We start from the raw sequence: 14,381 nt of genomic DNA, 5'->3' as shown, positions 1-14,381 counted from the left end.
CTAGGGCAGGCCTACACTTAAATGCTGTAGCTTTATTGGTGCTGCGGTAGCACTTCACTGGAGAGGCTATTCCACCAGTGGAGGAGCTGCTGTGGTTGGTGTAGCTAGTCCCTTTCTACAAGAGGCTGTAGCTACGTTGAGCGGAGAAGCCCTATGGGGGATAGAGCGCTGTCCACGCCGGGCCAGCGTTGCTCAGAGGGGCGGATTTTTCACACCACGGAGCAATGCAGTTATACTCGTGTAAACTATTAAAGAGTGTCGCGCACACGCGGCCTGCTGCAGCTGTGCCCTGTATGCACTTGAGTACTCCCACAGTCTTCTGTCTTCTCGGCCCGCTGCCCTATGAAACAATTGGGCCATACTGTGTTAACGGCAGCCCTAGCGCTCCACCCCTGCAGTTTCCATGTTGCTCGTGTGTTGGACCACGCTATGTCCAAGCGCTGCCCTGCTCCCAGCTCAAAGTTACAACTGCCAGCAGCGCTGGCTTGAGACAAAGCCCGTCTGGCTCCAGACTTCCCCAACAGGCCCGGGGTTGGGCGACTCGCACAGCTCGGGGCCAGTCCGGGAGTCCTGAACCGTCCCACGACCTCCGGGGGCCTGGGCTTCGCAGCCACCCGACCACCCGAAACAGCGGGGCCGGGGACTCGCCGCCCCGAGGGGAGGGGGGTGGCCTGGAGCCGTGACTCTCGCTGCGAGCGCGGCCGGCCGCGGGGCTTCGCCGGGTGCCCGCGGGGAGGCGGCGTCTCTCCTCCCTGCTCCGCGGGGCTGCAGGGGCGGCGCTTAGCTCCCGGCGGGCGGGGCGCGGACGGCTCAGGTTGAAGGCTGCGTGGGTGGGTGGGGAATCCCGCTGAAGCAGAGCGCGGTGGGGGCTGGCCGTGCACCGCAGTCCGTGGCAGAGGCGGGCAGCGAGCGGCAGGTGGGGACGGGAGCGTCCACCCCCTGCCCTCCGGGCGAGAGGGGCTTTCCCTCCTGCGGCTGCTCGCGGCCATGCGGTGAGTCCCTAGGAGCAGCCGCGCCGCGGGGAATCGTTGCGCCTGGGTCCGGGCTCGGCGGGGGCAGCTGTGGGACAGGCGCAGGGGGCCGCGTGGCTCTGTGCAAAGTTCTCTCGCCGCGGGGCTCGCAGGCATGGAGTGGGCTCCTTCGGTGCTGGTCCCCCTCCGGCCGTGGGGCGCCCAGCAGGTGGGCTGCGGGTCTGGGTGTGCACCCGCCAAGTTCGGCTCCCTGGCCGGGGGGAGCCGCTGTAGCTCTAGCGGCTGCTGGGGGGGTGGGGGACTCTCTGAAAACTCTCTCCAACTTCTAACGCCGTGCGGTCACCGCAGCGCGGGCGGGGGTGGCGGTGTAAGTGGCATTACAAGAAAACTCCTTCTGTAAGTCCTGTTGGGGCTGGGTGTGGAATGACAAAGTTGTGCTTACTGCTGTTTCCTCGTAGTAAAAGGAGAGCGTGTGAGGACTGAGCCTTTGCAGGATTTGTTGCTTCCTTCTTGCACTAGTGGTGACCCTAAGGAATTTGCTATGGATGGGGAAAGTGAAGTGGATTTTTCTAGTAACAACATAACGCCATGGTGGAGGAGGAGATCGACCCCCCAGCAACGCACCAAGAGCAAACCTAGACCCCAGTCTTACCAGAGCCCCAACGGGGTCCTCTTCACAGATTTCCCTGTGGAAGACAGGGGTACATTCACTGTGACTCAGCCCGCTGAAACAATAGTTACTTCTCTAGACAACAGATTAATCCAAAGGAGCCCCTCCTCTTTTAAGTCCAAGATGGGATCTGTGCCAAACGGAAAAATAGGATCTCCAGAGTATAAAGCTGTTTCCCCCCAACTTTCTTCTGACCAGGCATCTCCAGTTCTGAAACTGGTTTCAGATAACTTGATAAGATTTACAGTAACCTCGCCAGATGACACATTGCTTCGTCCAGTGATGATTTCCAGTCAATCAGCACTTATCCCAGAAGATGAACAGACTGCTTTTATGCCAACTCCTGGGTCCTTACCTGGAAATATGCCTTCACTGAGTAATAACACAATGGCTGTTTTGCAGTTACAATCCTACCAGCTTTTTAAAAACCCAGAAAAGGCACTTGTGGGACCCTCATTGGTTTCCCAGACAGCTCCCTCACAGCAAAACTTAACTCTCCACAGACTGACATCTGATCAGAACCAACTCCCAGAAAAACAGTCAATAGTTCTGAGTACAAATAGCCCTGCTGCGCTCAAAGTGGGGAAACAACAGATCATTCCTAGGAGTTTAGCTTCTGAGATAAAAGTGACAAACAAAACCAGCAACCAGAATGTGGAGCCGAACAAAAGGGTCCTCAAGGTCCGTAGCATGTTGGAGGTGCTTAATATGCCTTTGGTAGCTGATGGTGATGGAGAGACCGAAGGTAACCTGAATAGCCCAGGGGCACTGAGAAGAGGATTGAGGTCTACTTCCTATCGAAGAGCAGTAGTGAGTGGCATTGACTTTGACAGTTCTACAAATTTTAAGAAAAAAAATAGAATGTCCCAGCCAGTACTCAAAGCTGTTGTGGAGGACAAGGAGAAATTTTCTAGTTTAGGAAGAATAAAGGTGAGTAAACTGGTAGATGAAACTTACGCTTTTTTTTTTTTTTGGAATGGTACTGGCCACTTTAAAGGTAGTGATTAGCAGTCTAAGTATTTTTCTTTTAATGCATTTGTTTTTGAGTTCATTATTTACTATTAGAAACTCCTCTGTGACATTTGACAGGTATAAATGGTCACTTAACATTTCCTCAATTTTACTGTAATGAAAACAGTACTTTTAAGGATACCATTAATTTGAAACCTAGCCAGTTTAAAATGTGAGTTAAAGGTAATTTCATATTTTACATTTTGTCACTGAATCCCCCTGTCAATTTAGTTTTTATTTTGCATTCATATTTGCTTAGATTTAAAAATGTTTATCCCACCCCTATATACATTTGAATAGGGGAGACAATTAAACTGACTTCACAAAGTGCTGCCTAATGTAAAAAGTAAATACAGTGGCAAAAAAATAGTCCAACTACTCCCCCTCCCCATCTCTTTCAGTTATGGTAACCTTGCCTGTTACTTGTAACAGTATATTTTTAAAAAATTCAGGTAGAAGTGAACTTTTTAAATTGACAGAGTCCTTTTAAAGTATCTTGAAACAGCCTCAGGTGTATCCTAAAAGTAGAATCTTATTTCAGTCCTCAGATTTAATCCTTTTTGAATAATAGTTTTATTACATTTTCTCTTGCTAAATTAATTATATTATAATTATGCCACAAAACCTTGCTTAAAAAAAATTGTAAAAACTTTTTCTGGCTTGAAAAAATGTTAATCTTTGTCTTTTTGTTGTGTTTCATTTGCATTCTACCCTTCAAGCATCGAATGCTTTTAATAAATTGGTAGATTAAAAAGCTCTGCAGGGTGACTTGGAATTGTGCAGTAAAGCACTCCAGGCAAGGCATAATAGCTGTAACTAGTAGAATAATTATCAAGCGTATGACAGTTCTCAGGTAAACAAAAAATTTAGGGGGTGGGGGTTGGGAGCTTTCACAGAAATTACACAAACAAGCAGTTTCAGTAGGTCAGATTGTAGGCTGTATCATTCCATTAGTTTTTTTTCCTACAGACCTCCCCCAGTGAAAGCACTGAGGAGTTCTGCTTAAAATAGGAAGACATTATATTGCCCTGTCTTTATACAGAGATGACTTTTTGTTGTTGTTGCTAGTGTGGTTTTTTTTGTTGTTGTTGTTTTGCCAGTTGAACTAATAGTATTGAAGCACATAAAGGTCTAAAATGTAGTTCAGCAATAAGTTTGTTTTATTTCAGAGGGTTTGTTATGGTCTCAGAAAATAGCTTACATGGTGCCTTATGTGAATTTTTTGTAGCATGAGAAGAAGGAAAGCTAGTCCCTCTAACAAGAACAGTGTATACTTGATAGGATAGCTCAGAGCCAATGAAATGCGAGTTTATTGAACTCTTGTAATGCTATAGTATGAAATAATTTTGAATGGCTTTTTATTCAGTTTGTAGGAAAAATGCAACCTGATGAATGACTAAGCAATTAGAAGAAAGTCCATAGCAACTTTAATGTCACATCTGTAGTGAAACAATGGTTGTGTGAATAATTTGCTAATTGTCAAAAGTTTATAAACTAGGAATAATTAACTCAGTGTCTTAGGTAATATTAAATAAAATAGCATACCCTTTGCTGCAGTCAGTGGCTTTGTATTCTTATTTTCATGTTTCTTTTCTTTACAAAAACATCCTAGAAGAAAGCACCGAAAGGACAAGGGACATTTGATGGGGAAGGTAAGCACTGGATTTTGTGGAGACTGGTTTTTATTATTTGAATGCATGTTCTGATAAAAACCCAAGCTTTCAAATGACCAAATAAATCTCAAGAGAAGCTGACTTCAAGAGAACAATATGTCAAAATACTGTAGATTTTATCAAAGAAAAGCATGTTAGTTCAAGATTTTTAGATTTCAGTTATCAGCGGGAAATACTTTTAATAATAATACAACTGCCATTAAATTCTGTTTGTAGAATTGCTTAAAGAATACAGAAAGGCAGGTAAACAATACCTTACACTGGAATATAAAAAAGAACTATTTATATGTATTTGTGTATATAGTTTAAGCTTCAGCTCTTATAAAAAAAACACTGTGGGATTTGCATAAAATAAAGCCAATTCCTGCAAGCTGATTTCAGTGGTCAGACCTCATACATAGACCCCAGTGAAGTCAAAGGTCTATGTGAGTGTCAGGATTAACCTATGTGGATTCAGGTTGCAGAACTGGGCGGGGGCAAGGTGCCATTCTCTGGATTTTAGGTGTAAACCACCAATGCTTATGAAAACTATCCCTGCAGTCTAACATAATCTTTTTCTCATGTTGCCGTTCTGACCCATAAGCTTGTAGTCTCGATGTCATCTTTGTCTTCGCTCTTCCCTGTTCCTCTGACTCTGATTTTTGATGAACTGCGTCCCCTCCTCTCTATTTTACAACGAAACATTAGTCCATACTCTTGTAATCTCTCCTGACTATGGTAATCGGCACTGTCTCTGCTTGCCTATCTTGGATCTCTCCCCAAGTCCATTCAAAACCTAGTTGCTGTGAACATCTTCCTTTCCCACTGCTTTGTCTCCTCTTCTTTTCTTAACTTCTCAGGTCTCATGCATTGTTTAAGCAACTCGTTGCTTTTGAAGCAATCACCAAATATGCCCTGCCTTCATTTTCTAAGATACCTCCTTCCTCTCTCCTGATTCTATGTCCAAGGTTTTCTTCTGACTGCTCCCTTCATCTCTGTTGTTCACTCCTTACTCTTTGCTCCCTAGAATGGCATTCAGGGTTCAGTTATTATATACCAAGCTTCCATCCTCAAAAAGTTTATAAAAATCTCACATATTCTTTGGAGCATGCTGTCTATAATGATCCTGGCCCACTCTGTTTTCTTAATGTAATTCTTTGGATTGTAAAGTCTTTGGGCAAAGTCTTAGGTTTTTTTTTTTTTTTTGGCAGAGCTCCCCTGTTACACAGCACCATATGCAGTTATGCTATGTGTTTATGATTATATGATGTGTGTACGCACCTTATAAACTCTAGCCCTTACGTACAACCCTTGAGCAAAGTGCTAATGGACACAGCTAAAGCAAATCTGACCAGTTTGACGAAAGACTTTAGCAGACTCTTAAAGACTCACTGAGGAGCTCAATCTCTTTCACTTTCCTTCCTACAAATAGTAGGTTGTAAAAAACACCTGCCCTTCTCCTATAGAAGTATTTGCCTTTCAAAGTATCATCAGCCTTTCTCCTATAAAACGTTTCTTCTCTTCATGGCTTAGTTCCTGTATTTTGAGTTCCCTCTTTCCCCATGTGCTTGTGCTTAATATATAGAGTGTGAGCACTAGAAGAAGCTGGTCTCCATGTTTGTGCTCCTTCCCCATGTGGTTTTGTTGCATTAATACTGGTAGCACTGAAGCACATAGAAAAGGAATCTGAGTGCACATGAAAGTGTGCAGGCCCCACATTTAGCATGTCTCAGAAGATGATTGGGTGTGCCCCACAGGCTCTGTCTTGGTCAGTCCTGATTTTAAAGTTCTGAAGTCAAAATTTGGGATGATTTTTCCCCCTTCCCCAATGAAATGAAAATTTTTTAAGGCTAATAGTGTAAAAATTGCCATTGGTAATAGGTTCTTAATACCTTTTACTATGTGCATGAGATAATCACACACCTGGATGATTGACCTTACTGTACTGATGTTTTTGTTTTTTTAATCTTTAGCTTGTTATGACACATTGCACAACAAATTAGGGGGAAATAAAGCTGTTTTCTGGCTTTCCTCAACAAAGGACACATCTGTTCTTTAATTCAGTCGGAAGGCATTTTTTTTAATAGTGGTACAGTGATCCATTGTTACTGTGCCACTGTCCATCTTTAATAAGACACTATCTTTGTCTTCATGCAGTTTGTGAGCAACATCTACAATTTGCTTTATTTCATTGTTTAAATGCTACTTATGCCATTTGTTTTCAAAAGTTATAACTTTCTGACAATTAATGGCACTCTCCTTTGCATTGTAGAAAATGCGGTATTGTATCAAAACTACAAAGAAAAGGCTCTGGACATAGATTCTGATGAAGATTCTGAATCCAAAGAACAAAAATCAGAGGAAAGGATAGTTATTCAGTATACGCCTCTGAGATCAACATGGAGTCAGCTATCAGTGGTGAGTATTTAATGGTTATATAGCCAGTAAAAATATAGTATGCAAGAATATATATAAGCAAGGATTTTATCTGCCAGTGGCATTTTCTGCCTGAAGTTTGACTTCCAGCCCCTTCTCAAATGTAAAGTGATTGTGGACATTTTATTAATACTCAAAGTTGTAGTTGCCCATGTGTTACAGATATGGGGCCAAGTCCTGAAGTCCTAGCTCTGCTTTACTCAGCTCTTACCTGCACAAATCTCTTTACTCTTCCGGATGATTTAGTAAGGCCTATTGGAAATGTCTCTTTACTGAAAAAGACAAAAGCCAGTATCTGTGAAGTATTAAGATAAATTTAGTATCTATAGAACAAAAACATAAGGCAAAATTAAATAAAGTGGGTGACATGAGAAAGTAAGTGTGACCTGAGGATTTAGTAATTTCAGTCTCATTCTAGTAGAAATGCTGGCCTACGCTTGTGGAAGAGAATCATTTGATACAAATGGAAATGATTGCTCTGGATTAACAGGACACTTTTTGGTGTATATATTGTCAATCAAAATAAACAGAGGCAAGGTGGTGAGGTAATATCTTCTATTGGACCAGCTTCTGTTGGTGAAAGAGAAGAAGAGCTCAGTGTAGGCTTGAAAGCTTGGGTTTTTTTTTTTTTTTTCATCAACAGAAGTTGGCTGGAAAAAAGATATTACCTCACCTCTCTAATATTCTTGGACCAACATGGCTGGACCAACACTGCAATCAAAATAAGGGGTTTTTAAAAATGTATGTGTAAAACAAAGGATAGTATATTGCAGTTCAGCTTTACGTTCTTACAAATGACTTGCAAACTTAAATAAATAATTTAAAAAAATGCAAACTAAAGGATGTGCTGAATGGCCACAATCCAGAAAATAATTGCACATTTGCCATCTTAAGGACCTGATCTTGCAAACACTTCCTACAGGGCACGGTGATTACTGCTCAGGCCTTGTCTACACCAGGATTTTAGCACTGGTGTAGCCACATCATGGTAACCCCCTAGAATAGATAGAATTTTTACACTGCTGCAGTTTACCCTTGTTTGAAGGATCACGTTCAAAATATCCAGACTTGCTGGATAAACTGGTTCTGATTCTACTAGGGTGGACATGGCCCTTTAGATTAAACTGAGTTCTATGTGTTTGCACTTTTATTCTTTGCATGCAAGGGCTATGGACAATCTTTAGATCAGGACCATAAACCGTGAGTGAACTCTTTTACACGACCCTTGATTTTTAGAAGAAGACCATGGAGGACTGGAGGTTTACTCCCCTTGATGCTCACTGTCATAGAAAGTGACTTTTGTGACTGGAGAAGCTCATTTTAACCTGAGAGCTCTTGTGTTTTGCATGGACATATAGCTCCTGAATTTCAAATTTGAAAAGGCCATGGTCATGTGTTTAAAAGTTCATAAATGCACACAGTTCTAGATACAACTGGACAATTAGGCATTCAACCAGATGTCCTCACATGCAAATACTTGCATATACAATCTAGGTGCATACCATTGTGGTAACTGCACATGCAAATTGGGTGCTCAGATACACGTGCTTTTTGCATGTGACCCTAAGCTTCTCTGGTGACAGCAATAAAGCTCTTCAGTTCCCATGAGACTTTTCATAAGAATGGAGGTTTGCCTGGATGCCTTTAGTCAACAGTGCACTTCCCCCACACGTGCATCACACTTTACAACCCCCCTGTCTTCTCCAAAGGGGCTGCATTTCAGTGTGCTGTATGTAATGTGGTGACTTCTTGCTAAATATTATTTTTGTTGCTGCATTTCTTTGCTTCTACATATATATTTGGTGCATTAAAAATAGTGACCAAAGAGTTCATGATTAATAGTGAAATATGAAAGGAACAAATGTAGATGGTAAACCTGGGAATTCTAACCACCAGCCACAGGGATAATTTCACATTCTCATGTTTTGTGAGATTGCCAGACTCGTCTCTCTAATGCACATAACAGTTTTGCACCTCTTATGCAGAGATTGTCCGCTATCTTTAGAAAAGTTTACTTCTTTTTTTTTTTTTTTTTTTTAGCATATTGATGATTAATTCTCCTCGTTGATGATTTTTGGAGGCATGGAAGATGGAGAGCAAAAAATTATTATTTTCTGTTTGTATTATGATAGTACTTAGGAGCTCTAGTTATGGACCAGGACCTCATTGTCCTAGGTGTTGTATAAATAGAGCACAAAGAGATGGTCTCTGCCCCAAAGAGCATGCAATCTAAGTACGTGTATAGGCATTTCTATGAGTTTTCTACATGCTTTTGTAGTAGTCAGAAGGAGGAGGAGTATTGAAGAGTTTCCTTTTTATGATCCTATCAAAAGGATGAGGTTGAGTTTGCAGTGCCAGAAACACATGCTGTGTCTGTCAAAGCTATGAGAGCATTCTAAATTCGCTTATACTGGTAAAAAAGGAAAGGTTCATGCTATTGGAGGAGGCTTCTGTTCGCTTTCTTGTAGGAATATGGTGAATTGGCTGCAGGAAAAACTCTTGACTTCATTATTCAACAAATTTCTTGGGCTATTGGTAGAGGTTTGTTACTTATGTAAGAGTGTTTTTTTGCCACTCTAAAGTGGTTTAGTTAACAGAAGTAATCCGTGTCATTTTCACTTTGTTTGGCAGGTGGTTTCTTTGACTCCCCTTCATTTCCCAGGAGTAACTCCAAAATGTATGGAGAGAAGGGACAGTTTCTCTGATCTTCCCCTCTCCACCGACACATGGTTGGTTTCTGGGCATAGCTAGAGGGTTACAGACAAGCAAAGTTGCATCAGTTTAACTACAGGTGTTATTTTAAAATCAGTTTAGTTAAACCAGTGCAGAAGGCCATGTGGCCACTCTTAAACTGATACAAACTTGGCTTGAAACAAATTTTAGCATGTTTTAAACATAGGTTTAAGTTAAACTGAAATAAGCCATTATAAATAAGTGTTTTGGCACTGATTTAAATAATTTTTAAACTGTTGTATGTTAAACCAGTGCAAATTCTGTGTGTAGACGAGGGATGGGTGTTCACCGCCGTTCTTATTGCAGTCTTTCATTCAGTATGCACAGTAGTTTTTCCTCAGAAGTGACAGGAAACCAACTAAGATCCAGCTGTTTAAGTCATCACCACGATATTACTAGCAACCCCATAAAGGTATTAATATATGGGAACAACTGGCTCTGTGGATGAGGGGAAAGCAGTGGACGTGTTATTCCTTGACTTTAGCAAAGCTCTTGATATGGTCTCCCACAGTATTCTTGCCAGCAAGTTAAAGAAGTATGGACTGGATGAATGCACTGTAAGGTGGATAGAAAGCTGGCTAGATCATAGGGCTCAACGGGTAGTGATCAATGGCTCCAAGTCTAGTTGGCAGCCAGTGTCAAGCAGAGTTCCCCAAGGGTCGGTCCTGAGGCCAGTTTTGTTCAATACCTTCATTAATGATGTGGAGGATGGTGTGGATTGCACTCTCAGCAAGTTTGCAGGTGATGCTAAATTGGGAGAAGTCGTAGATACGCTGGAGGGTAGGGATAGGATACAGAGGGACCTAGACAAATTAGAGGATTGGGCCAAAAGAAATCTGATGAGGTCCAACAAGGACAAGTGCAGAGTCCTAAACTTAGGATGGAAGAATCCCGTGCTCCGCTACAGACTAGGGACCGAGTGGGTAGGCAGCCGTTCTGCAGAAAAGGACGTAGGGGTTACAGTGGACAAGAAGCTGGATATGTGTCAGTGCGCCCTTGTTGCCAAGAAGGCTAATGGCATTTTGGGCTGTATAAGTAGAAGCATTGCCAGCAGATCGAGGGGATGTGATCATTTTCCTCTATTTAGCATTGGTGAGGCCTCATCTGGAGTACTGTGTCCAGTTTTGGGCCTCACATTACAAGAAGGATGTGGAAAAATTGGAGAGAGTCCAGCAGAGGGCAACAAAAATGATTAGGGGTCTGGAGCACATGACTTATGAGGAGAGGCTGAGGGAACTGGGATTATTTAATCTGCAGAAGAGAAGAATGAGGGGGGATTTGTTAGCTGCTTTCAGCTACCTGAAGGGTTCCAAAGAGGAAGGATCTAGACTGTTCTCAGTGGTACCAGATCACAGAGCAAGGAGTAATGGTCTCAAGTTGCAGTGGGGGAGATTTAGGTTGGATATTAGGAAAAACTTTTTCACTAGAAGGGTGGTGAAGCACTGGAATGCGTTACCTAGGGAGGTGGTGGAATCTCCTTTTTTAGAGATTTTAAAGGTCAGGCTTGACAAAGCCCTGGCTGGAATGATTTAGTTGGGGATTGGTCCTGCTTTGACCTTCTGAGGTCCCTTCCAACTTTAATATTGTATGATTCTGTGAACAAAGGAACAATAATGCTAAATTGGTACAATTTGGAAAATCCTGAGGTTATGTCTGGTGAGAATAAGAAAAAGTTAGAAGTTCCACGATTTTGTACCTAACTTAATCCTCTGAATGCTGCTGTTTATAGCTTTTGGATGATGCCTATGGAGTGGGAAAGTTTTGTTCATTGCATTCTTAAGCTATAACAGAACATCTTTTCTATATATGGAGTTAAAAAGGATTAGCTTGGATGTAAAATAGAGGTCACATGTTAACAGGTCAAGTTGTGTGCTTGACAACTTGGACTGCTGGCTGTTCACACTGCAGCACTAGTTGTTAAGATTCAATAAAATCCTACTTAGGTTGTAAATTTCGTAAGAGCTGTCTTACTGATGTTGGCTCCTTTGCAGTTCCAGGTAGTGTAATAGGAGAAGTTCTACCCTTACGTGCATTAGTTATAAGTTAAAGTCTTCATTTGTTTTGTACTATGGACAGCTATATAGATGCCTTTGTGATTATAAGAGCACCTTATTTAAGTACTTAGAAGTTCAACTGACTTATCATGCTGTTACATTGCCAGTTAATGAAATCTGTCTTTCTGTATGGATCAATTTAAAATGCAGTCAATGCAATAAAAGTCTTGTTGGTATTTGAAGAAAACTCCAGCAACACAGGTCCATATTTTTCTTTAGCAAATTGAGAATTTAAACTAATTTTAGTTATAGTAACAAACTAATATTATGCAACAAAAGACAAATGTCAATATGTTTTAGGGTTTTATCTTTGCATTTGTGTAAATAACAAGAAGACTACTAGGAGACTGGAGGCAGGAGTTCACCTATTTCTTTGTTACATTCTTGATGCTAGTGTGATAACCAAGCCCTGTCTGTCTGTCTCTGTCTCTCTCTTTCTATATCTCTATATCTAGTTCTGTGAGCCAGGCTTCTTTAAAGTATTATTTTCATTATTGGATACCTATTATTGAGTATTGCCCATTACAAAATAACTGCTTTTGAACATTTATTGATGATTTACACTGGTGCCAGACATAGCATAAAAAAGTCTGATTTAAATTAGAGTTGATATGCCATGGTTGTAGTTATTAATGGTCACCTTGCATAACATGTTTCATCCTTCACCCCCAGCACATCAGACTTTGTATCAGGATGTTTGCTTACCCTTCTTTACTTGATTTCGTAAGTGGGGCAGTGAGAGAAGTACTGGGTAGGAGAGGGCTTTGAAAACCAAGCATAGCTCCTGTGAGATGTGACACACTGGGTCTCAAAGAGCGCATGTTTTCAGTTCTGTGGGAAAGCTAAATGGTGCAGTGATGTATTAAAGAACTAAATAAGAGATTGTCCAGTAAATCATGCCAAACTAGTAAATTTCACAACCCGTAATGAGGGCAGGAAAATAAATTGATTATCTAAGCTATAAACATATAAAAAGGTGAATAATAAAATGAATCTGGAAATTCTGAAAAGGTAACTTTAGACATGCAGAACTTGGTTAAACCAGCTATGCAGGCTTGGGCTGAAGTCAGCCTTTTCATTAGAACAAATATGAAACTGAAGGTACTGTGTTGGTTACTTAGGAGTTATAAGCAAAATCTTCCTGGATGGTATAATTAGTGATTTTGGTGTTCCCATCTTCTTGCTACACATATGCATGTGAAAGTAACATTGAGCTTTGAAGAATATTTCAAAGCTCTGAAATGTCATGGCATTTAAATGTGTCTTGTTCAAATTCCTTTTCAAGACCCACTTCTATCATGATGGCTATAAGACATGATCTAACTAACAATGAAGCAGAGAAAGAGCTCGGATGTTATCTCTCTTCCCCTGCCCCAAATCTTCATTTGTTGTTTGTCATCTTAGATTCTGAGTTCTTTTAGGTGGGTTCGTTTTTCACTATTCTTTTGGATAGTGCCATTTCTGCCCGTTGTAGGTACTGTTGCTACATAGATAATAAAAAAGAAAATTACAGCGCATGCAGTGTATTAAAAAGGTTTGTTTCTCACTTCTCTGTGCTTTACTTTCCAATATTTTTCTCATTGAGTTATTTGATCACTTAACTATTTTGCTTAAGACTACAGCCCTTTTACTGTTAACCGCTCCTCTCTTCTACCCATAAGCACAGAGCTGGATTTTGCAGAAATGGATATTGCAGAATTAGAGAGGTTCAGAGAAGGGCAACAAGAAATGATCAGGGACATGGAAAAAAGAGATTGAAAAGACTGTAATTGCTTACTCTAGAAAGCAGACTAATGAGAGGAGACATGATAAAAGCATATTAAAATAATGAATGATTTAAAGAAGGTAGATCAGGAACTTCCATTCTCCCTGTTTCATTATATCAGAACAAGGAAACATTCAATTAAATTAAAAGGTAGCTAGTTCAAAATTGGTAAAAGGAAATACATATTTTGGCTTGCTACGGGAAATCATTGAGGCCAAGAACTTCAAGATTCACTTATATGGATATAAAGAATATCCAGATTTGTTTTCAAGATAAAAATGTTGGAAGAGATATTAAACCTCGTGCTTCAGGGTTTAAGCCAACCTGTAACTATTAAGAGAACAGGATGAGGCCTAATGTCTGGGGTAGACTTCCCACATTTACTTCCTGCAGGGTTCTTATACCTTCCTATGATGCATTTGATACTGGCCCGTGTTAGAGATCAGATGCCGGACTAGATGGATCTCAGATCTGATCCAGTTTTGCTATTCGTGTGTTTCTTAACTGGGTATTCTGAGATTTGACCTGGGGAAGTCCTGCTCCCCAGACTAGTGCACAGCCTAAAACACCTACCCAAGCAGATGCAGTGAAGCAGAAACTGAAATGGTGCTAGAATGTGAGCTGGACAATTGTATGGGTATGCCAACCCCTGAGACCGCCAGCCAATTGGATCACTAGTTAGTGTCTCAGTGGTCCCATTGCTTTCAACCTATTGTTGCCAAAGCATCCCTGCCTCATTGCAAAGTGGAAACGGTATAGTCCTTCTGAGAGTAGAGAAGGTAGTTCTGTACTCATTTTGGTCCCAGTTCTGCTCCCACTGAAGTCAGAGAAGTTCTGTCATTGACTTCTGTGTGCACAGTACTGAACCACTTACCAACAAGAGGAATTATCTTTGTATTCACATGCCCATATTTAGCAAAATAATTGTAACACAAACCTGCAATTTTTGGAAAACTAATGCAGAAAATGTGATAGCACCATCACTGGAAATTTAGTCATTTGTAGTAGCAGGAATTCTAAAGCTCTCTTGTACATGTTCATAGGTACTCCCTGTCTCTGCAAATTTTTAGCAAATATTCAACAGCATCA

General features: G+C 41.3%; 1 protein-coding gene across 2 annotated transcripts in view; it reads left to right on the top strand.

Moving 5' to 3' along the window:
- Positions 1 to 732: 732 nt before the first annotated feature.
- The window catches only part of ARHGEF26 (Rho guanine nucleotide exchange factor 26), a 120,169-nt gene continuing 106,520 nt past the window's right edge, over positions 733 to 14,381 (top strand). The window contains exons 1-4 of one of the 2 annotated variants that reach the window (XM_037909179.2): positions 733 to 992; positions 1,430 to 2,571; positions 4,268 to 4,304; positions 6,577 to 6,722. In XM_037909179.2, the coding sequence (XP_037765107.1) occupies positions 1,513 to 2,571; positions 4,268 to 4,304; positions 6,577 to 6,722 (1,242 nt within the window). In that variant the 5' untranslated portion in view covers positions 733 to 992; positions 1,430 to 1,512. Of the gene's footprint in view, positions 993 to 1,429; positions 2,572 to 4,264; positions 4,305 to 6,576; positions 6,723 to 14,381 lie in introns of both variants that reach the window. The other variant, XM_037909180.2, reaches the window with a different exon arrangement.

Source organism: Chelonia mydas, chromosome 9 (assembly GCF_015237465.2).
Source record: "Chelonia mydas isolate rCheMyd1 chromosome 9, rCheMyd1.pri.v2, whole genome shotgun sequence".
Classification (NCBI taxonomy): Eukaryota; Metazoa; Chordata; order Testudines; family Cheloniidae; genus Chelonia; species Chelonia mydas.
This window is presented reverse-complemented; position numbering and strand designations above follow the sequence as displayed.